The sequence below is a fragment of the Acomys minous genome (assembly GCF_964271855.1).
Source record: "Acomys minous genome assembly, chromosome: 17".
In the NCBI taxonomy this organism is placed as follows: domain Eukaryota; kingdom Metazoa; phylum Chordata; class Mammalia; order Rodentia; family Muridae; genus Acomys; species Acomys minous.
Genome location: NC_140500.1, coordinates 21069613 through 21093261, shown reverse-complemented (window position 1 = coordinate 21093261; position 23649 = coordinate 21069613). Strand labels below are relative to the sequence as shown.

General features: G+C 51.5%; 1 protein-coding gene across 1 annotated transcript in view; it reads right to left on the bottom strand.

Annotated features, from left to right (window-relative positions):
• Positions 1-20460, bottom strand: part of CD9 (CD9 molecule) — a 33830-nt gene extending 13370 nt beyond the window's left edge. The window contains exon 1 of the mRNA XM_084765440.1: positions 20261-20460. Coding sequence (XP_084621566.1) covers positions 20261-20326 — 66 coding nt within the window. The 5' untranslated portion in view covers positions 20327-20460. The remainder of the gene's footprint in view (positions 1-20260) is intronic.
• Between the last annotated feature and the right edge of the window lie 3189 nt (positions 20461-23649).

Sequence of the window (23649 nt, the reverse complement as noted above, 5' to 3'; positions counted from 1 at the left end):
TGATAATACTTATCTACCTTGGGCCACAAAAAAAAATTTTTTTTTCAATGGTAAAAAGGGATGGGAAAACGTAAGAAGCCCTGGGAAGAACAAATCCGGATTAGAAAACGGGAACTTGGCAAGAAAGGAAAAAAAAAAAACCTCAGGTCCTAGCTGTGGGCTTCACCCTGCACCCGGTCTAGTGTCACCCTGCTGGGCTGTCCACACCACAGTGCTGCAGTCTCACCAGTGTTGCACGGGTCTAGTGTCACCCTGCTGGGCTGTCCACACCACAATGCTGCCTAAGAAGGAAGAAGCAAGTGCGGATGGCTGCAGAGACTTAGAAAATGTCACCAAACCTCTGACATTTTTGTTGAGTCACCAGGGAGGAAGAAGGCTCAAGAAGAGCAGACAACGGGCTGACTGAGGGGCGATGGGACGGTATGTGAACACTTTTTTTTTCTTGTTTTTCGAGACAGGGTTTCTCTGTGTAGCCTTGGCTGTCCTGGACTTGCTTTGTAGACCAGGCTGCCCTCGAACTCACATCGATCCGCCTGCCTCTGCCTCCCGAGTGCTGGGATTAAAGGCGTGCGCCACCAACGCCCAGCTGGTATGTGAACACTTGATCGGAGCTGTGAGCCAGTTGCCACCCTTGTCTGTTTAGTCTCCCTGTTTTTGTTTTGAAACGGGGCCTTGCTATTTAGCTCTGGCAGTTTTGCAACTCACTTGGTAGGCCAGGCTGGCCCCTGCCCCAGTGGCTGGGACTAAGGGTGCACAGGGCGTGCACTCACAGGCCCAGCTCTTGTTCGGTTGGGAGACAGGTTTCCCACTGTGCAGCCTGGCTTGTGAGGACCTTGCTGTGTGGACCAGGCTTGGTTTTGAACCTACTCCTGCCTTCTAAGTGCTGGGGTTCCGGGTTATTTATTTGCTGCCATTTTTGTTGATCTCTGGTGCTGAGTGGCCGGGAGGAGATGTGGTGTAAGTCATTAGCTGCCTTGTTCTTTGTAAAACCAACAAACTCCAGTTGGCTACGTCAGCTGTGGGTGGTGGGGTTGTGGAACCTCAGGAAACATTGCTTAAGGAGCTCAGAATTCTTCCCCGGGGGGAGCTTGCTTCTGGTGGCAATGGTTGGGGTACCTCCGCTGCCCCGCTTCTGGCTCTGAATTATGGGAAAAGCTAAATGAAGAACCAGGCAGCTTTAAGCTTTAGGGAAGGAAGCATCATGTCAGTCAATCACCAAGGTCAAGAAGGAGTGGCCTCCGCAGGTTCCTGTGCTATGGGTGTCTGCGATGCTAAAGGTGTACAAGCTTTTTGCTGGCCACGATTCCCTCAGCAATGCCGTACAGCGCTCAAACTGGTTAGGGGCTACGTGCGGGTTCATGGTCATGGAATATGTATTTATGGCATCCTTGGATCCGGCATCTGCAGGGGTAGGGGTGGGGGCAAGAGCTCCTGGGTAAGGGCCGGAGCAGGAGTTCCTGCGATCTCTACCCTGGAGACAGCAGGGAATGGCTGAACATGCATCATCTGTGAGGCTAAGAGTCTGACTCCCCAAGCTCCTGCCCCAGGACTTCCCTTCCCCTGATGGTCCATGTGGGTGGTGGGGCCTCCAACTGGGGCCAAAACGAGCCCTTTCTCGTGAGCTTTTTCTTTGTCAGCATTTTATCACAAGAAAACAAAAAACAAAACCCAAACTAACTATAAAGTTTCCTTCCAGGCCAACTACCTGACACATAGCAGTCAGGTCAGCCACAAAAACGGCCCAGGCCACTGCTGTAGTGTCCATCAGCACATGACCTGGGCAGGTTGGATGCAGATGCTCAGACAGGCCCATCACCAGCTGGAGGGGGTGGCAGTCCAGAGGCGGCGGCAGCACTCCCAGCCAGAGGCCCTGCCTACAGTTGGCCTCATTACCTTTTTTGTTTCCAACAAAAGCCAAATGGAAACAGGCTGGTTTTGCTGCGAAAAGCTCCTTTGCCATCTGGCTCCAAATGGTTCCATCCATGTGACAGTGAAGGAAAAAAGGAGTTTCTTCCATTGTTTCACTGGGGCTTGCTTTGTTTTTGTCACTTACATGATTTTTTTTAAAATAGTATTATAAGATGGACAAGAAAAACCTAAACTATATACAATGCAGAAAGAACTTAAAACTGGAAATTTTCTTCTCCCTCTTGTTTTTGTTTTTAAACTTGTGTGTGTGTGTGTGTGTGTGTGTGTGTGTGTGTGTGTGTGTGTACACTTTCCTCTTTGCTATGGCACACATGTGGCAGTCAGAGGACAACCTGCATTCCATCTTCTGTCAGTCTCTCTTACTGACTGCTACTGAACCACAGCTTCTGGGAGCTTCCGTGGCTTCCCTTCTCTACCTCCTATCTCCCAGTGCTGTCATGCCCGGCTTTCCGTGCTTCAGGGGACCGGAACTCAAGTTTTCAGGCTTATTAGCAAAGCACTTAACCCACAGAGCATGTCCTCCGTCCCCATGTTTTCTGTCCTGGTTTTTCAGACAAAGTTCCATTATGTGGTCCAGCCTAGCCTGGAACTCTCCTGTCCTCCTTCAGCCTCCTCAGTGCGAGGTGATCCTGGGTGAGACCCTGGACCAGAAAGGACACTAGTGGAAGCAAGCATTGCACTGGCAACAGTAATGTGGCAAAGCTAGGTGCGGTGATGCAAACCTGTACTCTCAAGAGCTTGGGAGGCTGGGGCAGGAAGGCAAGTTTCAGGCTCCATAGTAAGTTCCAGGTTAGCCTGTGTTCTGTTGTGAAACCTTACTTCACAACAACTCCCCCTTTCTAGCCGGGCACTGTGGTACATGCCTTTAATCCCAGCACTCTGGGAGACAGAGGCAGGTGGATCTCTGTGACTTCAAAGCCAGCCTGATGTACAAAGTGAGTCCAGGATGGCCAAGGCTACACAGGGAAACCCTGTCTCAAAAAACCAAAAACCAGCCGGGCGGTGGTGGCACACGCCTTTAATCCCAGCACTCGGGAGGCAGAGGCAGGCGGATTGCTGTGAGTTTGAGGCCAGCCTGGTCTACAGAACGAGTTCCAGGACAGCCAAGGATACAGAGAAACCCTCTCTCAAAAAAACCAAAACAACAACAACAAAACAAAACTTAAACAAACAAAAAAGAAAACAACAACAACAACAAAACCAAACCAACCAAACAATAACCAAACCAAAAAAAACTAAAAAACAAAAAAACCAAACAACCAAACAAAAAAAAAAACCCCACAAAACTAAAAACAAAACCAAAAAACCCTCCCCCAATCTCAAATAAATCCTAAACAAGAAGCTATTAATGCTGTGATAGCAGAAACATGGAACTGTATGACGTAACAGAAGCCAGTGAAGGCTGCTCTCTCTCTCTTGGCAACTGCCTCTGTAGGTCTAAGAAGCCGCCTACCGCTGCCGCCTGCCTGTCTCTCCCCCACAAAGCTTCCAGCCCCTTCCAGAACTGCTAGGCTAATTAGCTTCTTTACTGCCTGTGTGATTCTGTCTCTGGCAACACCACCCTGGCAGGTCTCTTAACCCTAAAAATAAATAAATAAATAAATAAATGGAAAAAAAAAACCAACCAAACAAGAAAGAGCAAAAATGTAAAGCTAAACTCTTTTTAACTTCGCTCCTCGACACTCAGTACTGAGTCCTCACGGACAGGCAATTGTCCCGACCTGGCAATTGTCCCGACCTGCTGCAGACGCCAAGGAACCCAGGCTCCTCTTCCTTTAATGGAATCTCGGTTCCCTCCACTCATCCCTGGGGAATTCCTGCCTCTGTGCACCCAAGTCTCTCCTGAAATGCAGCCCTGGCCACTTAGACTGCTCTCCAGCACGCTACTACACACCTCACCTGGGCGCATGCTCCTTGAGGTCAGACTGCCGTCTTTAGTCCTTTTTCACGTATCACGCCATTCCCCACCCACCCATGCCTTGGACACAGGGTCCAACGAGACACCGGGAAACGCTTTCCTGATATTTCACAACAGATGAAGCTGGACCCAGCGGCTCCTGCTTGTGACCCTAGCACTAAGGCGCCTGGGACCCAGGTGGGGTGGTGATGTGGACTTTAATCCCAGCATCCAGAAGGCAGAGGCAGGCAGAGCTCTTTGAGTTTAAGGTCAGCCTGGTCTATATAGTGAATTCTAGGCCAGTCTGGGATATATAGTGAGTAACTGTCTCTCCCCCCATCCCCTATTTAAAAAAAAGGTTCGGTGGATCACATCTACAATACTAGCATTTAGGAGGCTGAAGCAAGATGATCTTTGAGGCCACCCTGGATGGCAGTGTAGTGTAAAGTCCTGACTTAAAGCCGAAACACAGTACCTCCTGTGCTAGGGCACTTGCCTCCCATCTGTGTGTAAGGGCCTGGACGAGATGTGGGGCCGATCCTTAAGACGTCTTTTCCCCCTTCAACAGGATCTCTGTCCACACAGCTGGGTTCTCTCATTTTCAACCCTCCCGTGTTTCCCAAGGGCTAGGATTACAGGCATGTACCACCACGCCCGGCTCTTCTAAAGCCTTTTGAGAAGCCAAGTTTCTGCAAAGCGCTCGCTCTGCCTTTCTTCTCTGTAGCCCCGCCCTTCACGACGGCCAGCCATACACTTCAGGTGAACACACAGGTAACCTGGTCATGTAAGGCGTAAGCCAATTTCAGAGTCACACATCGCCCCCTTTCCCTTTCCCTTTCTGGTGTTAAGGCTGGGACTGAGGCCTTGGACTTGTGAGGCGAGCCCTCCATTACTGTACCATATTCCAGCTCATTCCTGTTTTCTACGATCCACAACAGGGGCAGCAGCGTAGGGTTTCAGTGAGTCACATCGAAATCTCACTATGGGGTGGGGTGGGGTGGGGTGGGGGGACACAGTCTCGCCCTGAAACATGACCTGCAGCCACTGGAAATGCCTCCAATTCCAAAGGAGGACTTAAAGAAAAAAAAAAAAGCTTAAGAGTTTTAATAGAGCTCAGCGGTACCCGGCTGCTCAGTTGTTCTCGGCCAAGCCTTGCAAAACTGGATCGAGCCAGAACCTGTGGAGGTATGCACCCGATGGGGGGAAGGGGAAGTGACAGAAACTTCTCAAGTCGGTGGACAGACTGACAAGGAGACTAGCAACGGCATCCCTCATGTGGGAGGTGGCATGTGACCCCATGGGACAGATCCCAATCAAAACACGTTCTGGGCAGGGCCATCTCTTATACTGTGGCTTGACTGGCCATTAACTTTTTTTTCTTTTCTTTTCTTTTTTTTGAGACAAGGTTTCTCTGTGACTAACTTTGTAGACCAGGCTAGCCTCGAACTCACAGTGATCTGCCTGCCTCTGCCTCCCGAGTGCTGGGATTAAAGGTGTGCGCCACCACGCCTGGCTTACTTTTTCTTTTTTTTTTCTAAAGGACAAAATGCTTCTCATGCTCTGTCCAGTCGGGGTTAGAGAGTCCAGAAAATAGAGAGCCCAGGGAGCTCAGACTGTCGGGCTTTCTTTGTATTTGGCAGAGGCGGGGGGTGGGGGTGGGGTGGGGTGGGGGGTGGGGGTTGAAAGAGGATTTCGCATGGCCTACTCATAGACTTCTTTCTGTAGCTATGGATGACCTTGAACTTCAGAGCTGGCTGTTTCTAGCTCCCAAGTACTGAGACTGCAGGTGTGTCCCAGTGCTGGTTTATACGGTACTGGGGATTGAATTTATGGCCTTGTGCACATCAGGAAAGCCTTCTACTAGCCAACTCAGCTACACGTCCAGCCCACTCTGCATGGACTTGCACCTCATCTGCCATATTGGGAGGGACTGAGGTGGGTGGTGGGGAGTGAGGGGGGGGGGAGGGTTTTCTTTCCTACTTCCTGTTGTCCTTCTGGAAAACCAACTCATATTTCAGCCAAGGATGATGGCAACACTATAAAGAGTAGCAAACAAGAAGCAGGAAGCCCTATAGCCGCCACCTGTCACCTGCATGACCGAGCCACTGGTTTATGGCTATCTGCGGGGGTGGGGGGTGGGGGTGTATGACAGAATCACCTGGGGAATTCTAAGCATGCGTTTGCCCTGGCCCCACCAAGGATTCCAGGTGACGTGACTGCACACCTCCGTTGAGGACTCCATGTAATTCTGCCACTGCCTCCAGGAGCTCCCGCATCAAGTGCTTTCCTCAACATTTAAGAGTCCTCATTTCCACCTAACCTTTGACCCTTCCGGTAAGACAGGCTTACTGTGGCTCAGGGAAACAGATGTAGGCTGGCCTCAGACTTATGATGGGCTTCCCACCTCAGCCTCCTGAGTGCTGCTGGGCTTGCAGGCATGCACCACACGACTGGTTCATTTGTTTAAACACGCATGCATGTATGCGCGCGTGCACATTTTTGTTTCACTTTCAGCACAGGTTGAAGATGAAGGTTAAAGAAGTACACACACACACACACACACACACACACACACACACCCCACTCTGGAGACTGTAGGTTATGGCAGCCACCCAGTTTCCGTAGTGGGGAAAAAATAATGGTAGTAACAACAACACTAATACACCTTGAGAAAGACGAGTGGGGTGATTCAGAGGCACTCGTGGGCCTTGCATGCCCTCCCGTGATCTGAGAAGGCGGCTGGCAGGAGCCGGATAATTTGGAACATCAGGCTTCTGTTTTCTGAGACTGTGTGTCTTGGGTGGTGGAGACAGACGGATACATTTACCTTTCCCACACCCACAAAATGCTTGCCAGGGCCCAGGACTGGAATGGCAGAAGTGAGGTGGGAGGGGGGGGGGCCGGGGAGGTATGCTCAGACCCAGGCTATGTATGGCCTCTCCTGGCCTCCAGAAACGGGCAAGAGCAGGGAGGGACGGCTCTCCCTGGCTAGCATGGCGAAGGACACCAGCTCTTTACTCTTTCCCTCAGCAGCTGCTCAAAAGCTCTGCTTTTGTTTGAACCTGTCGGCACAGTTGCTTGCACTGTGCAGGAAGTCAGGAACAGACCAGAGAGCCGGGATGCAACTTTTGCCATCAGCTGTTTCCCAGGCCCTAGAATATCAGTTAAGCTTGAAGAGAGAGCCACCGAGGCGAAGATAAGATAGATGCTCTGTGACCACAGGCTTCAACATTCAAAAAGCCAGTCAGGCCACCCGGATGGACCCGTGGGCTCTGGGCCTCACCCATCCCCATGGCAACCTCCCTGCCTGCAAATGCCAAGCCTGAGATGGGCCAAGTTGCTAGTGAGGAGGAGGCTGGGTCAGGCAACGCCAGCAAGAACACCCAGGATCCCCAGTTGCAGCCTCTTCTAACCCTCACCTTGTCCCATCCAACAGCCCCCCCTACTCCCCCCAGGCTGGAACTGTTGGCTGTGGGAGGGCAAGCAGGTAGGCAGTGCCAGAGGGAGGGGCCTTCCCACACCCAGGCCCCACCCTTCAGTTATGAACAAAAACTTGGGTCCATACTTCATCGCTGCCTTTCCTTGAGGATCACAAACTATTGGCTTTTGGCAAAGTTTAAAGAGCGCGGGAGGAACTGGAGTTTTAGGGAAGAACCAGTGGTGGTGGTGGTAGAGGGAGGGGGTTCGGGACAAAGTCTCGGGGCTTCTGGTCGGTCTCTCAGCTTCTACCAAGTGGGCAGCATTCACATCTACAGCAAACCCCTGGGGACCCCGTCACCAGCCCCACAGTTCTCAAAGGGTGGTCCCCAGAACCTGTCAGACGCTGCGCACCTGGCTGCCCCCTCCTAGACCTGATGAAAACTTGGCAGAGGTCGGGGTTTACCGGGGAGCCTGTGTTTGGTCACATGCCCTGGGTAACTCTGACACTTTCACGCTCACAATCACTACCCTGGGCTTTTGTTTAAATACTGCACGCGAAGGAAGGCTTTCTCTGGACTTGTGAGCCCTGAGGAGAGCTTTCCCCGACACCCTCGCTCAAAGAAACACCAAGGGAGGGAGGGGTGTGATTTCCTGGGCTGATGTTCTGTGTCTGTGGGAGGTGAGCTTGTGGCCTCTGCTGAAAGGAGCAAGGCCGCTTCCCCACTGGGCACAGACACTAGGAGTGGGCTCCCGAACTCTAACCAACTCAACCACGAAGCCACAGGAAGTCCACTTGGACAGCTAGCTGGTGCCAGTGGAGGCCGGGTTAGGGGCACGAAGGCTGAGAGGCAGGCACCCTGGCTGGGCAGCTCCACGCTGAAAGATCAAGGCTAGGAAGCTCGGCCAAAAGGCTCAAGCTGGAACCTGCATTTGGCACCCAGAGGTGCATTTGCAGCTTTATCCTAGTTCTTCTCCAGTGACTCAGAGTAGTTGTAAGAGGCTCCCACGGCCAGCCAGGGCTGAACTTTGGTGAAAACTACACCCCGCTTTTCCTGGGCCAAGCTGCTACTATGCATGAACACAGACTCCCTCTTCACACTACCCCAGACTCTTAAGGCGATTTTTCCCTTTCTAGTTTTAAACAAGAAAAACAGAGAAACTGTTGTCAGGTTTTAGGTGTCTAGCACCGACAGTCTTGGCAGAGTTTCCTGCCAGGGCAGGTGAGGGGACTAACAATAACAGAGGCGGTCCTTATCTATGAGGACCAGCGCATGGTGGGGTGTGGTTTAGCATGTTAGCACCTTTCTTTTATACATGACTAGGGATCCTCAGTGAGGTTAAGCAACTCTCATGGATCACAGCCAGGACAGGAAGGGCTCAAACTGAACCAGGGTCACAGAGACTAAAACTCTACTTCAGAGAATTGCCCAGGGAGGCCTGGGAATCCCCAAGTCAGGGACGGGCAGCCCGGACAGGTTAGACTTGGAAAAATACTCCAGTTTAAACTTTAATTTAGTAACAAGGGTTTCCCCTTCTTGTCAGCCGCCTGGAGAGGGAGGGCAGAGGCCGGCTCTTCCCTTGGGTTCCTTGTGAGGCAGAACTGGCCGTGTGTGGTCCCTGGAAACAGTGCTTCAGGGAGCCCCATCCAGGTGCCCCGAACCCCGATGTTTGGATCTGGCTTTATACCCTCTAGGATCTGGCTTCTGGGGAGGATGGGGGTCCTTGTTGTCCAGAAGATTCTAGATAAAAGATTCAATCCTCTTTTGGGAAATATAGGAGGAGAGGGGCTGAAGTCTAACTCCTGGTTTAGGGCAAAGTAAGACTGAGGCTCTCACTTGCCCTTCCCTGCCTCCCTTCCTTTCACTCTGTTGTTTTGAGGCAGAGTCTCCTGGAGACTAGGGTGGTCCCTAACCTGCTACAGAGCTGAGGATGACCTGGAATTTATACTCTTTCTGCCTCAAGTGCTGGGACTGTGAGTGTGTGCCTCCATTCCGAGCTCGTGAACCACTGGGAATTAACATCCAAGCCAAGCTTCATGAGGTGACCCTTGATCATGGGGCTAACTTTGCCACCCTTCCCAAACTGAGGAGCCGGCCAAGCGTTCTGTGGATGGAGAGATAAGCTCTGTGCCCCACAGCTGGAAGGGAGGCTGGAGGCCAGTTGTGATTCCCCAGAGCTGGAGAAGGGAGAGGTGGGTGGGGAGACCAGTTGGGACCAGCTCTATGCTAATGGTGCTGTGACACTAAAGCTGGCCCATCCTACCACTGAACAAGCTTGCTCAAGTCATATCATGTTCAGGGTGAATCAGCTGTGGGCTCTTTGTCACCTGCATGACACAGACCTTGAGAGAGAAGTCTATTTCTCAGATCCAGTCTCATTCTTGGTAGAAAAGGTTTGTATGTACAGATTTACCCCTCTAGGGCATGGAAGATGATTCAGGGCAGTGCTTCTCAACTCATGGATTGAAACGCCTTTGGGGTCAAACAGCCCTTTTACAGGGGCTGCGCAACAGATGTCCTACATCTGGGATGTTTATATTTCCCTAGTAATGGGGCAGCAAGCCCCACTGTGTGGACAAGTTCAGGAATTAAGAAATGCTCCCTTCTATAGACAGAGCCAGCATCACTTAGAGCCCAGAGCCCTTTGGCTGGGGTTGCCTCTCAGCAGAGAAACCTAGCATCCTTGAGGCCCAGGCTAACCTTTCAAAACGAGACATCTCAGCTGGAGTTTCCACTGCCTGCTTGTCAGACACCCAGCAACTGCCCGCCCCCACCAGCCCATAATGTAATCCTCTTTCTGCTGAAGGCAGGCATTCTGATCCTAACCGAAAAAAATCATGTGACGTGGGGGGGCTGCTTTGCTGCAGAACATCAGAACCATTCCAGAGCGCCACACAGTTGTTTTCCCTCCACAGGACACACCTCACCAAGGTGCCTAGTGGTTTGGATGTACACACTGCTGTCGTCTCACATTTACTGTGTGGGCCGACAGCTCTCACCTCACCTGCAGAAGTGAAGTTGGACTAGCATGGACGGTCCCCGAGGTGGGAGGATGTGACCCGTCTTTTACAGCCTTCAATAGTGCTGTGTGGGATGTGCGCTCGCAGGATTGGCCAACGGCACTCACAGCACGGTAGTGCCATCTCTCCTCTTCCATCACGACATATATGTGTTTGTTTGTTTGTTTTCGAGACAGGGTTTCTAGGTGTAGCTTGGTCTGTCCTGGAACTCTCTTTGTACACCAGGCTGGCCTCCAACTCAGAGATCTGCCTGCCCCTGCCTCCTGAGTGCTGGGATTACAGGCGTGCACCACCATACCACACCACACCATGGCATATTCTGTTTTGTTTTGTTTTGAGACAGGGTTTCTCTGTGTAGCCTTGGCTGTCCTGGACTCACTTTGTAGACCAGGCTGTCCTCAAACTCACAGCAATCTGCCTGCCTCTGCCTCCCGAGTGCTGGGATTAAAAGCGTGTGCACCACGCCCCATTCCATCATGGCATATTTTAAGTGCTACAGCAGACAAGGTTTCCAAATTTGTGTCTTAACCTGTCACGTGTCCTGACCGTTTGCACAGTCTCTTCCTTCATCCCACGTCTGTCTTCCGACTTCTACCTTCCCCTAAGCAGTCAATTCTCTTGAATTTCACAATGGGCCTTCTGGTAGATAACCAATAGTAACTTCCTTTTTAAGTGTGCATAAGAAGCAGGGATTCCTAGTGCCCAAGTGTAATAAACATGTCAGGGCTTGTTTCAAAGCCCAGCGTAGAAAATAGCTGACAGTCCAAGAAGCTGACGTGTGACCAGATGTGTGAGTGATAGATAAAACCTTAGTAGTAAGTTCTGACCTAGGAGCAGCCACGACTGCAAGTTGGTGATAAGAGTGCCCCAGAAAGCTAGATGTGTGAACTAGAGAGGATAAGGTTAAGTTAGTATAAAAACCCTGAGAAGAAGCAGCCAGCTCTCTCTCTCTCTCTCTCTCTCTCGATGTCACCATGATCACTTGAAATGCTGCCAGCCAACGGGGCGCTCCCCCCCGGACGGAGCAGACAGACATGCTGTCAGATAACAACCCGAGAACCGATTCAAGTCGCAGCAGCGAACCTGTTTGGCAGAACTTCGCGATATCAGGTCGTATACCCTAATGGCATAAGCTCCCAGAACATTGATATTATAAGATGCTAAATGCTATTCCTATTAGAATTAAGATAGTTTTAAGAGTGTAATGAAATGGTATTGGTGGCTTGGTCTTGGAGCCTTAGCCGCTGCCTTTTGTTGTAGTTGCCTTTGTATTGCTAATAAACCTCTCTTGCTAAATCGTACCACTTGCTCTTGGCCTGACTCTTTTGTTCCGGATTCTGAGTGTAAACTCTCTGCTCGCGACACCAAGCCAGCCTCACTCTGTAGCTGAGGAAGACTGAACTACTGATCCTCCCTGCCTCCACCTCCTAAGATCACAGGCTGATGCCACCGATTCGCTTTCATGGGCTTGGGGACCGAAGCCAGGGTTTCATATACGCTGGGCGTTAGCAAATGACCCGTCTCCCTAGACTCTAACTTCCACCTTTTTATATGAGAAAACAAACGGGGGCATAGACGTTAAATTGCTTCTCTGAGACAATACCACAAAAATAAAGTATTGAACCCGATTCTGATTGTAAAGTGCAAACTAGAAGTCATTTTGTCAAGCCGTAATCTCTTCCACCTGGATACTGGGAACTGACTCCAGACACTCGGAAGCCACACACTCTCGGTCCCAGAAGTATTAAGTTTGGCCTTGAGGTGCTGTTGAACCAGGTGAGCTGCCTGTGGATAGCCCAAGAAGGGTCTGGGCTTCCTTCCCCTGGCTACTGGCCTCCAAGCTTTGTCCACACCCTTGCTCTACTCCATGCAATCAGAGCCTTGAGTGACGTACGTACCTACCTTCCTTTCTTCCTTTTTTCCTTTCTGACAGGGTCTCTCTGTGTTATCCTTGGCTGTCCTGGACTCACTTTGTAGACCAGGCTGGCCTCGAACTCACAGTGATCCACTTGCCTCTGTCTCCTGAGTGCTGGGATTAAAGGCGTGCGCCACCACACCCAGCCTGAGTGACCTTTCGTCTTAGCTTTCCCACAGCTGCAGCTGCTCTCTGCTTCCACCCAGTATCCTTCTCTCTTGAGAAACTGGCTTCTGGCCGGGCGGTGGTGGCTGACGCCTGCAATCCCAGCCCTCGGCCGGTGGGATCGCTGTGAGTTCGAGGCCAGCCTGGTCTACAAAGTAATAGACACACCTGCAGCATCATCAAAGGGCAGGAGGAAGCTGCCTTAGTCGGGAGGGCCCATTTCTGGGGTGCACATTCCTCTTTAGGATTAGGCAGTGGAGGTCCCCCAGCCTGAAAATACCCATCAGAGTTGGGGTGTGGACACCTGGTGTATGTGCCAACTGGCACTCTGTTAAGGCTCACCTAGAAGTGACGCTCACCCCAAACCCTAAATTTCTACCCCCTGGGGTAGCAATGGTGAGCTCCCAACTTTTTGTAGCTTTGCCGACCTTTTCACTCAGTTTTTTAATAACTCCATTGCACCTCCCGTACTACAGCCTCACCGTCGGCGGAAAAGAAATGAAAATTAGAATACTGCAGGAATCTGTTTGACTTTAATAAAATGGTTCAATTTACTTTTCGGGTATTTTTAGCCTAAGTCTAGGGCAGCTCCAGTGAGCCACACAGGGGCTGTGTTGTTTCTGATCTGGACGGTACTGGCAGCTCAAACTGTGGCGTGTGTGAGTGAACAGGGACTGCCTTCTGATGCTGAGGAGGTTTGTAGGTGGGAAGTCAGTGGGAGGCAGCCACTGGCCTGGCTGGGTGTGAGCGGTGTTCACAGGACCCCCACAACGGGCATCGGGTCCACTGTGAAAGGCCACTTCTGTCCCTCTGCACAGTGCTCGCTGTGCTCACTGAGCAAGGCGTGAACACCCAGGCTGGTGACACTTCTCCAAGTGAACAGTTCCCAAACCCACGGAGCCTTCTTTGGAAACCAGTTAACATGAGCCGCTTCCAAGTGTGACTGCTTTGGCTGTTCCTGTCACTTAACCAGGTGGCCTGTTTCCTCCCTGGAGACCCAGTCCCTACCTCAGACATTCTGTCCTTTTCAAAGCCCCTAAAGGAGAGAGGAGATAAGTCTGGCTTGGGCACCCCGTGGTCAATGGGGTGGGAAAAGGAATCGCCAATGAGCAAGGCCTGCCTGGAAGCTTATGAAGCCGGACTTCTTGTGTGGCCTAGAAATACCGAGCACCAGTTAAACTAAGCGAGTGTCCGAGTCATTCTCTCAGCAACAATCAAGCGGAAAGTCAGAATGGGTGGGGAGGCAGCTCCGCGGCATCACAGGAATTCAGGGGTCCTCTCTTCTTTCTGATATTAGCGACTAAAGCCAGGGCCTCCTGCATATTATATCTCTAGTCCTTAAAAGATTAAACAAACAACCAAAAATGTATTTTATTTTATGTGTAAGACTGTCTGGCCTGCAGGTATGTATGCGTGGCGTGTGCACATCTGGTGCCCTTGGAGGTCAGAGGAAGCTATGGGATTCCCCAGGGACTGGAGTGCTAGATGGTTGTGAGCACCTTGTGGGTGCTGCGAACCAAACTTGAGCCCCCCTGCAAGAGCAGCGAGCGCTCTTAACCACTGAGCCATGTCTCCGGCCTGCACAACATCAGTCTTCAACTTAGGGTTCCTCTTTCACTGGTTGGCTTTCCTAATGATGCACGTTGAGACAGTGGCTGACGACTATGGCGGTTAAGTCAATGGAAAGTTCCAGGTCTTTATTATTGATGGCGAGACCAGGAGTGGGCTTGAGCTCTTAGCGCCCAAGCTCAGGGGCCCAGCATTTCTATAAAAGTAAAACCGCACAGACACGTCAGAGTTAGACGGGGCCAGGGCAACCTTGACATACTCACTCACTCATGGCAGAGTGCAGCGGCTACTTCAGACACAACTTGCCAGTTATTTTGGTTAATACCTCTGGACTATTGTCCAGGTCATGGAAAACTCAAATGTGTTGCCAAGGCAGATGTGGCCATTGTGTGTGTCTGTGGAAGGGCTGGTGGTGTGGGGGAGGGGAGTAGAGGGCGAGAACTGTCTAAGCAAAGCCAAAAGGTGGCAGTATTTTTGTTCTTTCTTTCTTTCTTTCTTTCCTTCCTTTCTCTCTTTCTTCCTGAGGCAGGGTCTCACTAAGTGGCTTTGTCTGTCCTTGGAACTCACTTTGTAGACCAGGCCGGTCTTGAACTCACAGAGATCCACCTGCCTCTGCCTCCCTAGTGCTGGGATTAAAGGCGTGTGCCAACACACCCAGCTAAATGTGGGGCTTCTAATAGCACTTTTAAAAAGTATTATTCTATCAAGCAATTCCGGGAAGTCACTATGTCAGAAACATGGGATTCAGCACATACCAGTGGTTACCTAGAAACCAAGGGAAACAAATCAATATGGGGCCACCCACGAACCCATAACCTGAGGCTCATGGGCCTCCAGGGCAAAAAAAGGAAATCAAACAAACAAACAAACAACTATGCATAGCATTCTCTTCTCTGGAAGAAAATACCACCAATTTCATGGGATTCCCTAAAAAGGGCATGACCTTGAAGTCTGCCATAACAGCATACACACACACCTCAACGTAGGGTGGTGTTGGCCCACATGTTTAATCCCAGCACTTGGGAGGTAGAGGCCAAGGCAGAAGGATGTGTCTCTAAGTTTGAGGCCAGACTGGCGTAGAGACCTTATCTCAAAAAACAAAAGAATCCCCTCCCAAAATAAAACAACAAAACCTCAAAACAAACATATCCCCCCCGCCCCACCGTTACACACAAACACATTAATCCATGACTAAGTCTTTTCTTGGGTGGACGGAGTAGAAAATTACCCGGACGGATATAATTTTTATAAAACTGTCTCATCTGGGGACAGGATGTTGCTCTCCACAGCTGCATGCCACCACTTGGTGGAAAAATGAAAATATCCCTGGACCAGGCTGACTTTTTCCACAGAAAGGAGCAGCCAGGTGTCAAGTAGTCAGACCTCTAAAACACAAAAACATACAAAAAAATACTAAGACTGCCTTTTCTTTTTCTTCCTTTCTTTTTGAATCCAGATATTTTTTAGTTGAAATACATTTTTTCTCATCGTTCAGGGTCAGGGAGATTTTCTTTCTTTCTTTTTCTCTTCTTTTCTTTCTTTCTTTCTTTTTTTTTTTTTTGAGACAGGATTTCACTGTGTAACAGCTCTGGCTGTCCTGAATCCATTCTCTAGACCAGGCTGGCCTTGAACTCAGAGTGATCTGCCTGCCTCTGCCTCCCAAGTGCTGGGATTAAAGGTGTGCGCCACCATCGTCTGGCGAGATTTCCAACCTGCTCTTCTGTAAAACACATTTCTGCAAGGCTTTAGCTGGAAAGCAAAGACCAAACCCCACAGCCCAAGGACAGAATGCCTGCCTCCCATGCACAAGGCTTTGGGTTCAATGCCCAGCACCAGAAAAACACAAGAATAAGAAAGTTTTGGCAGGTCCTATTAAAGCCCTCTTAACCAACCAGGACAGGGAGGAACTCGCCAACAACAGGGTGATCCCTTTTCTTAAGGCCACTTGGGTTTACCCAGAACACACAAGGCTGCAGCAACAGCGCGGTAGAAACCACCAGAACCCTGACCCCACCCACCCCCATCCCAACCTCCCGGCTTGAAGCCAGAAATACCCAGGCAAAAGCCATACACCTCGGTGTGTGCTACCAACGAAAACATGTTTCTTGTAAGTCCAAGGTATTTTTAGGTCCCAAACTGTGTGACCCATTTCAGAGGCCACATCTCCTTATAAAAAAGCAGAATTGAACTAAAAAACCAGACAGAACCACTCCCCAGGACACACAGGCCTACATGTAATATTAAAAGTTCATACCCAACACACCCCCCAAAGACTCACAGAAGCCAGGAAAGGGTCTGGGGGTGGTCAGGAAAAGCACTGACCACCCCAGACCTACTCCTATAAAGCCTGTCCAAATTTGGGAAGGAACCCCTAACCCGCAGCCAGCAACCACGGCTTCTCCAGATCCATAGCAAGGTCTGGAATGTTGCCACCAGCACTTTGTAAACAGGAGCAGAGTCTGTGAGAGAGGAGTGTGTGTGTGTGTGGTGTGTGTCTGCGCGCGGGTGTGCACATGGATCCGACTCTCACCAGCCCCCAGAGATCGGGACTTCTGATCTTGGTTGTTGGTAACTATGGCTGGGGTGGGGGAGGAAACCAAAGATCCAGGCAGGGGCCAGGCCCTATTTTTCCAAAGCTGTGCAGACACTTGGCCTTGGCTCACCCTCTCCACAACCTGCCAGCTCCAGTAGGAGGAGGGCAGTGTCACTGCAGCCCGGGTGCTCTGTGGGAAGCCATTTTATGCTACAGTTCAGCTCAACATCCAAATCAAACAGTTTCTGGGAAGCAGCCATCTGGGTGGGGGCGGGGGCGGGAAGAGGGCTCCCGTCACGGCCACCTACTCCTCCACAGCCTGTCCTGACTCGAACCCAGATGCCTCGGAACCTTCTACCCTCTGCAGCAGCCTCAGAGTGAGCTTCCCTTCCTCCTCGGACGTGTGGCAACACACAAAATGGAGTCAGGGCTTTGCTTTGGCGAAGGAGGTTGGCTCAGATGGCAGGGAGATATGGAAAAACACTAAGGCCTCACCGCGTGGGAGTGTGGGCTAACCTGTGGCTTAAACAGCCACACTCGCCTGGGAACTGCTCCCTCCCCGTCCGTGGCCACAAACCACTTTCTACTAGCAAAGTACAATAGCTACAGGTGGAAGATGCTGACCTGCATCTACTGCCAGGCCTCTGATAAAATACACTGTGTACACCCAGGGGACCAGGATGCTGAATCCAAGGCCGTGGAGCCCTTACAACAGAGCCCAAAGACAAGGAGACCCCACCCAGAGGGGGCGAAGGTGAAAGCAACAGGTTTGTCCTCACAGGTAAAAGTCAGGGGAACAATTCTCACGGCCCATCATGGACTTCCAGTCGCCTGCCTGAGTCTTAACTACCAGAGGTGATGGGGGGGTGGCACTGCATGTAATGTGTGTGTGTGGGCGCGGGGGTGGGGGTGGGGGGTGGGGGTGGTGTTCTACAGGCTGAACCTGATGGGACCTTTGAGATCATCTGCAATAACTCATGGATGTGGGGGTAGAGACTTTAGCGCCGCTTAGAAAAGTGAGTCTCCAAGCGATCTGCCCACAGCCGGACTCTGACCCTTGGGCCAGTTCTTGAGCTATGTTTCTAAGCAGCTTCCACGAAGTTTTGTAAAGGCCATGTCTGCAGGGTCTGCTGTCTTGATAGAGCACACCAGTCTCTTGCCCTTTGCCCAGGCTAAGGATGAAATAAAGTACTCACTATGCAGGACCTGGGGGGATGGGTGGGGTGGGGGGGGAGATAAAGGCAACAGGATCAAGGCTGGTCCGGCTTCATAGCAAGGCTCAAAACAAGAAAGCCACGAGAAAAGGCACTCTCCTGGCTTGGCCCAAGGCTGCCCACCACACTACAGCCTGAAATGCTTCTGTCACCTGTCATTCAGACATTAGACTAAATAGGCTTGGGAGGTCCTGCTCTGAGGATGCCGGAAAGACGGTGATTTCTGTCTCAGTTGTGGGCAGGACAACTCCCAACTTCAGAAAGGCAGGCTGGGCCGGCCTCGCCGTCTCGGAGCAAGCCACGAGGGACACGCCGAAGCCTCGGAGAGAGACACAGTCTCCCGTTTGGGCCCTCCTTTTCCTCCACTGTCCCACTGCAACTACGACTGGCTTCTCTTTGGATTCCCGCCACCCATTCCCCTCAGCATCCTCCGCACACAGAGGTGGCCTCTGCTTTTCCCGTATCAGGTTCCCGGATGTCAAGTTCATAAACTGACTGGTCTCCAGAGTGCGGAAGAGGTGACATCATAATCATCCCAGCAGCCCCCTGAGGTCACCACCTGTCGTAAAAGACGCCCTGGGGAGATCCATCCCACCCTTCTTCTCCTCCTACCCAACAGCCAAGCCCAGTTGGGTACCTCATAACATCCTGTCATCTGATCCTGGCTATGTCACTAACTTAGGAAATTGCTCACCTCCCTGATGGTAGGAGAGATAGAAACAGAGAGAAAACAAGGGGCTGGGGGTTATGGCACTAACTCAGCTTGCCATCTTGGGCCTTCTGTTTCCTCACTGTGGACAGGAGGGCTGGCGTCTGCCCACAGTTGGCGTGTCATCTCTAACGTTCTTCCCAAGCCCAAACCCAAACCCTTCCAGAGTGAGACTGTTCTGCGTCAGGAGGCAGTAGTCAGCCAGCAGCGGCTAAGCCCAGGCAGGGAGCTCTGGAAAGAGCAGAAGTGGCAGGCAGAAAGACAAGCTAGACAGATTGCAGGCCAGCAGGCAACAGACTGAGGAGGCATAAGGTGGCCACGGGCACCTCCCCTCAGCCCCTTGCATATGCCATGATGGGGGGAGGCAGACGGGGGGATGCAGACATGCTGGGGTACTATATGGTTTGTCGCCCCCAGCACCAAACTTTCACACCATCTATGCAGACAGCTGGAGACTAACCAACAGACTGGCAGGGGAAAGTCCGGAGCTGGAGTAGGGTGAGGAAAACTCCCCAAAGGACAGGGCGGGGTTGGGTGGGGCCCCCTGCTGCCTTCAGACGTTGTTTTCTGATGCTCAGCTGATGAGTGGACCAAGTGGAGCAGGCTGCCTGTCTGCTGAGTTGGGGAAACAGGAGGAGGGATGCCCCTCTGACACCCTCTTAAGTTGTATGGGTGTGGCGACTCCTAGAAACCCAGGGCAGTCTCTGTAGAGTGTGGAACACTTACTTTCAAGCAAAGCGCAGAGAGTATTAAACCTTAACGGAGGGCGGAAAGCTCCCCGGCGGCGGCCGGCTCCAAGGGAATAGTGTACTTTTGTTTGTTTGTTTGTTGAAATTCTCTCGAGGCACCTAACTTGTTTCTGTCATCTCTCTTGAGGGTGGCCCAGGAGTTGCCTAGTTAAATAAACCCTTTCCCTGATTGCCTGGGAGCAAATGCTCTGCATTTGTGTGTAGGGGGTGTGCCCTCTCAGAACTAGGACAAAAGAGTCTTCCTTGAATTTCCTTGTTCCTGTCCCTCAGTTCTTGGAGAGTGGACACTCTCTGCTGCCCTTCCCAGAGGTCGATCTGCGGAGAGGGAGTGGACTAGCGTCTGCTTCTGGATTCTCTCCAAGAGAAAGGCTAATTTCCGTGGCCCCTCCTGGACATTTCTAGGAGGGCGAGGCTTCAAACTCGCAGCACCCAACTACCTGGGAAATGCAGACACACCGGACTTATCCCCTCCAAGGGCACAGATAAACATCTTTCCCCCTCCTTTCTCCTCCCCAACTCTCTCAGAGTTCTCTCCAGCCAAGATAGTAATCGCTCTTGAAAAAGAATCAAGACAATGTAGTCTTTCAGGTAACTTGGACAGAGGCTTGGACGCTTTCAGATGATAGTTCAGACGTGAACACGAAGGTCCGCCCTTCAGGTGCAGGGAAGACTCTCCGCCCCACTCACTTCCTCTCCCTTGTGGCGCCCCTTGCCACTTTTAGGGACCACCGAGGTGGGAGCACTCAAGTGCCCCAGCTCGCCAGGAGTCTCGGGGGCCAGGAAAGGCCTCGAGTTACTCGAAAAGGGCTGCTCCGCTCCTTCCTGCCACCATCCCTCCGGTCTCACACCCCTTCTCAAATCCTCTGCGGCAGAGGGACCCGGGAGCGGAGTGCGCAGTCCCGGCCACCAGGATGCCCGCATCTCCCGCCCACCTGCCCCTCCCGCCCACCTGCCCGTCCCCCCGGGGCCAGCTGGCAGCCGCTGCGCCTTTCTCTTCTCGCTCCGAGTCCGCCTGGCGCCCACAGTACCAGCAGCTCCCCGCGCTCCCGGCCGCCGGAACACCCAAAGGTCCGGGACGCCGTCCGGAGCCCGAGAACAGGTGGTCTCGGAGAGGAGCGCGCGACAGTCGCCTCTCACTTACCCAGAAGATGAAGTTAAATCCGAAGAGCAGGTATTTGATGCACTTGCTACCCCCTTTGACCGGCATGGTGCAAGCTGGACTTGCGCGGGACCAGAGACACGCACGACTGGGACAGAAGGGACTCGGCAACCGACTGAGACTCGCTGCGGCTAGCGGCTGGCCTGAGGCTCCACTTTTAAAAAGTGCCACTCCTTGCGGCGCTCGGCCAGCTGCGATGCGCATGTGCAGAGGGATGCCGACCCCGCCCCCGGCCCACCTGCCCCGCCCATGCCTTCTCCTCTTCCCAGGCCCAGGTTCTGGGACTGCGGCTCCACCCGCTGTGCGCAGCTCGGTCTCTCCGCCCCCCTACTCCTCCAAGCGGGGTTCCTGAGATCTTTCTCTCCATCTTCCTTCTTCCCACCGTCTCCGGGTCTTTCCAGATCTCCAAACTTGGCTACTTTTACCAGGAGTTAAGTGTAGGCCTCGCCTTTCCGGTTCACGCTGTACATAAGAGTTTGTGTTGGAAGACCACTACCTCAAGGGTCATGTAATCTACAGGACCTTTTCAGATTCCAGCCACAAGTCTGCAGACTTCTGTTTGCCTGGCTTGTAGTCTCTCTGATACCTCTTTGTAAACCTTTCTGGACTGAACATACTTGGGAACAGTTGGCCGATAGAATGTTCCAGGCGCCGATCTGAGCATTTCTCTTTTGCTCAAAACTTTTCTGCATTCAGAGACTTAAGTTGAAATCCTTCGCCTTGTGTTTACACATTGCATTCCCTGCCCCACCTGGTGCCACACCCCTACCCTTCCGCATCTCTCAATCTGCAGGTGACCTGTGGCTGACTGCCCTGCCCTGCCCCTTTTACCTGTGAAAATTCTACTGTGCATTTTTATTTTTATTTTTTTTTGTGTGTGTGTGTTTTGGTTTCTGTTTTTTGAGACAGAGTCTCTCTGTGTAGCCTTGGCTGTCCTGGACTCGCTTTGTAGACCAGGCTGGCCTTGAACTCACAGCAATCTGCCTGCCTCTATGCCTCTCAAGTGCTGGGATTAAAGGTGTGCGCCACCATGCCTGGCTTGTGCTTTATTTTTTACTTAAATGTATTATTATTTTTGAGACAGAATCTTACTATGCAGTTGTGTCTTGCCTTATATAAACCAGACTGGCCTCTAAGTCATGGAGATCTGCCTGCCTCTACTACAGTTATAGGCATGTGCCATTATACCCGTCAATTTCATTATTTTTGAGGCAGGATCTAGCCCTGTAGCTCTGCTGACCTAGAATTTGCTTATGTAGCTCAGGCTACCCTCTACTCCAGACCCTCAGGCTTTAGGCTTGCTAATGCTAGTGGTTCAGACATGGACCAGCACCACATCCTGACCTGTGGTTCTTTAAATTCCTCTTGATTCTTTCAACTGGCTGAGGAGGTCCTTTGCAGTTTTCTCTTCCTCAGCCCTGCAGGCCGTTTCCTTAGAGTTCTTTATTGTAAAAGTAAACCTTACTCATTACAGAAACATCAGAAGATACCGAGAAGAGAAAAGAATGTCAGTTAAAAATTTCACCTGAGTTACACTGTGTTGGAGACCAATCTGGCCTACAGGAGACCCTGTCTCCAAAACAAAACCCTAAAACAAGGCAAATTTTTCACATAGCAAAAACCCAGCCTCAGCCGGGCAGCGGTGGTACACGCCTTTAATCCCAGCACTTGGGAGGCAGAGGCAGGTGAATCGCTGTGAGTTCAAGGCCAGCCTGGTCTACAAAGCGAGTCTAGGACAGCCAAGGCTACACAGAGAAACCCTGTCTTGAAAAACAAAAAACAAAACAAAACAATCCAGCCTCTGTTAGCATAGCACAGCTCTTATTTTGCTCTTCATCAGTGGACTGGCTTCATTAATGGATCCACTTAAAACTTTTTTTTTTAACAGTCTACTTTAGAAAGATACTTTAGAAAGGTAAGTCTCTGGAGCAGGAGTCAGAAGAGGCGGCAGTTTCTGCCCTATTTCTTCTTCCCTGAGGCAGCTTAACTGTTGGGGGAGGGAGACAGACAGGAGACTTAAAGGAGGAGAGGGTGGTCAACTTAGGAGTTTCTGAGAGCTCTGAGGAGAGATTTTTTAGGAAGAGGCAAGTGTCCCAAAGTAAGAGTTACAACCAGGGAAGCCTGACAAAGCTGGGGCTGGGGCTCCCATGGTCTTTGGGAGAGAACTGGTGAGGACCTTGTCATCTGAGAGTCGCAGAGGGGTTGGGGGGGGGGAGTGAGTTGACCCCAGGAGTCTCAGGTGTGGCCCTGACTGTGTGGCAAGAGGTCAAGAGGGCAGGCTGCATCTCTGTGAGGTTAAGGACCATTGCTTGTATCTCCATCCTTGATTTAAAACTTTTGGGGCATTGGGCAGAAAAATCTGGGAACACTTGAGAAGATGCAGTTAGGTAAGATGAAGGCCTGTTAGGATGTGTCAATAGTTTAGGACAAAGGGGAAGGTAGAAGGGGCAACGGGATCTAAAAGTCGGCTGAGGGGAGCAGGTGGGCGCCAGAGGGGGATTCTGAGCTGAGGGCTTCCTTTTTCCTTCTAAGTTTTCTTGGGTCTTACAATGAGTTATTCTTGCTGAATGCAGCGACATGAAGCCACCTCTGTCCACGGATAGGTGGTGCAGCGACCCCGACAGGCAAGTCTACGGTTGTCCCTAGGTCAATCTGAGAACTCCTAAAGGAGGAGGCGTGGCCAGAGCTGGCTTTGGAAGCCAGGGGGAGCAGCAGTTAGGTAGAGCAGGGGATGCCATACAGGAGGAGGAGGTGTGTGTGTGTGTGTGTGAAGGCACAGAAACACAAAAGTGTGCAGCTCTCTGTGCTGGGGAAGCTCCCTGCTGTGGGGGAGCTGGGAGGAGGACAGAGGAAGAGGAGGAGGACTGAGAGGAAGGGCCTTGCCCCAGTCTCTTGTCAGGAGGAATAGATGTCAGCAGTGCTTGGCTTTAGCACCTCATGGAGGATGGCTCCATCCGTCCGTCCTTGCATGGCACCACCAGAGGATGGGTAGGGTAGGGAAATAATGTCTCCTTGTACTGTTCTGGTGAGACTCCACCCACCTTGGAGAGCAGTTCTAAAGAAAAGGTTTTATGTCCTGTACATCCTCCTGCCACAGGATAGAAGGGTTCAGTAAGCATTTCTATCCACAAGGAACAGAAACTGCTTTGCGTACTGGTGAGTGCTGAAGAAGCTCCCCATCCCACCCCTCACTGCCATCACTATATTATTTACATCCTTAGAAAGGAACAGTTTAAGACCCCATTTCATATACTCAGAGATTCCTTTTTCAAAAGTGTGTGTGTGTGTGTCTTGCTTGTTTGTTTTGTTTTTGTTTTTTTCCCCGAAACGTGGTTTCTCTATGTTATCTTGACTGTTCTGGACTCGCTTTG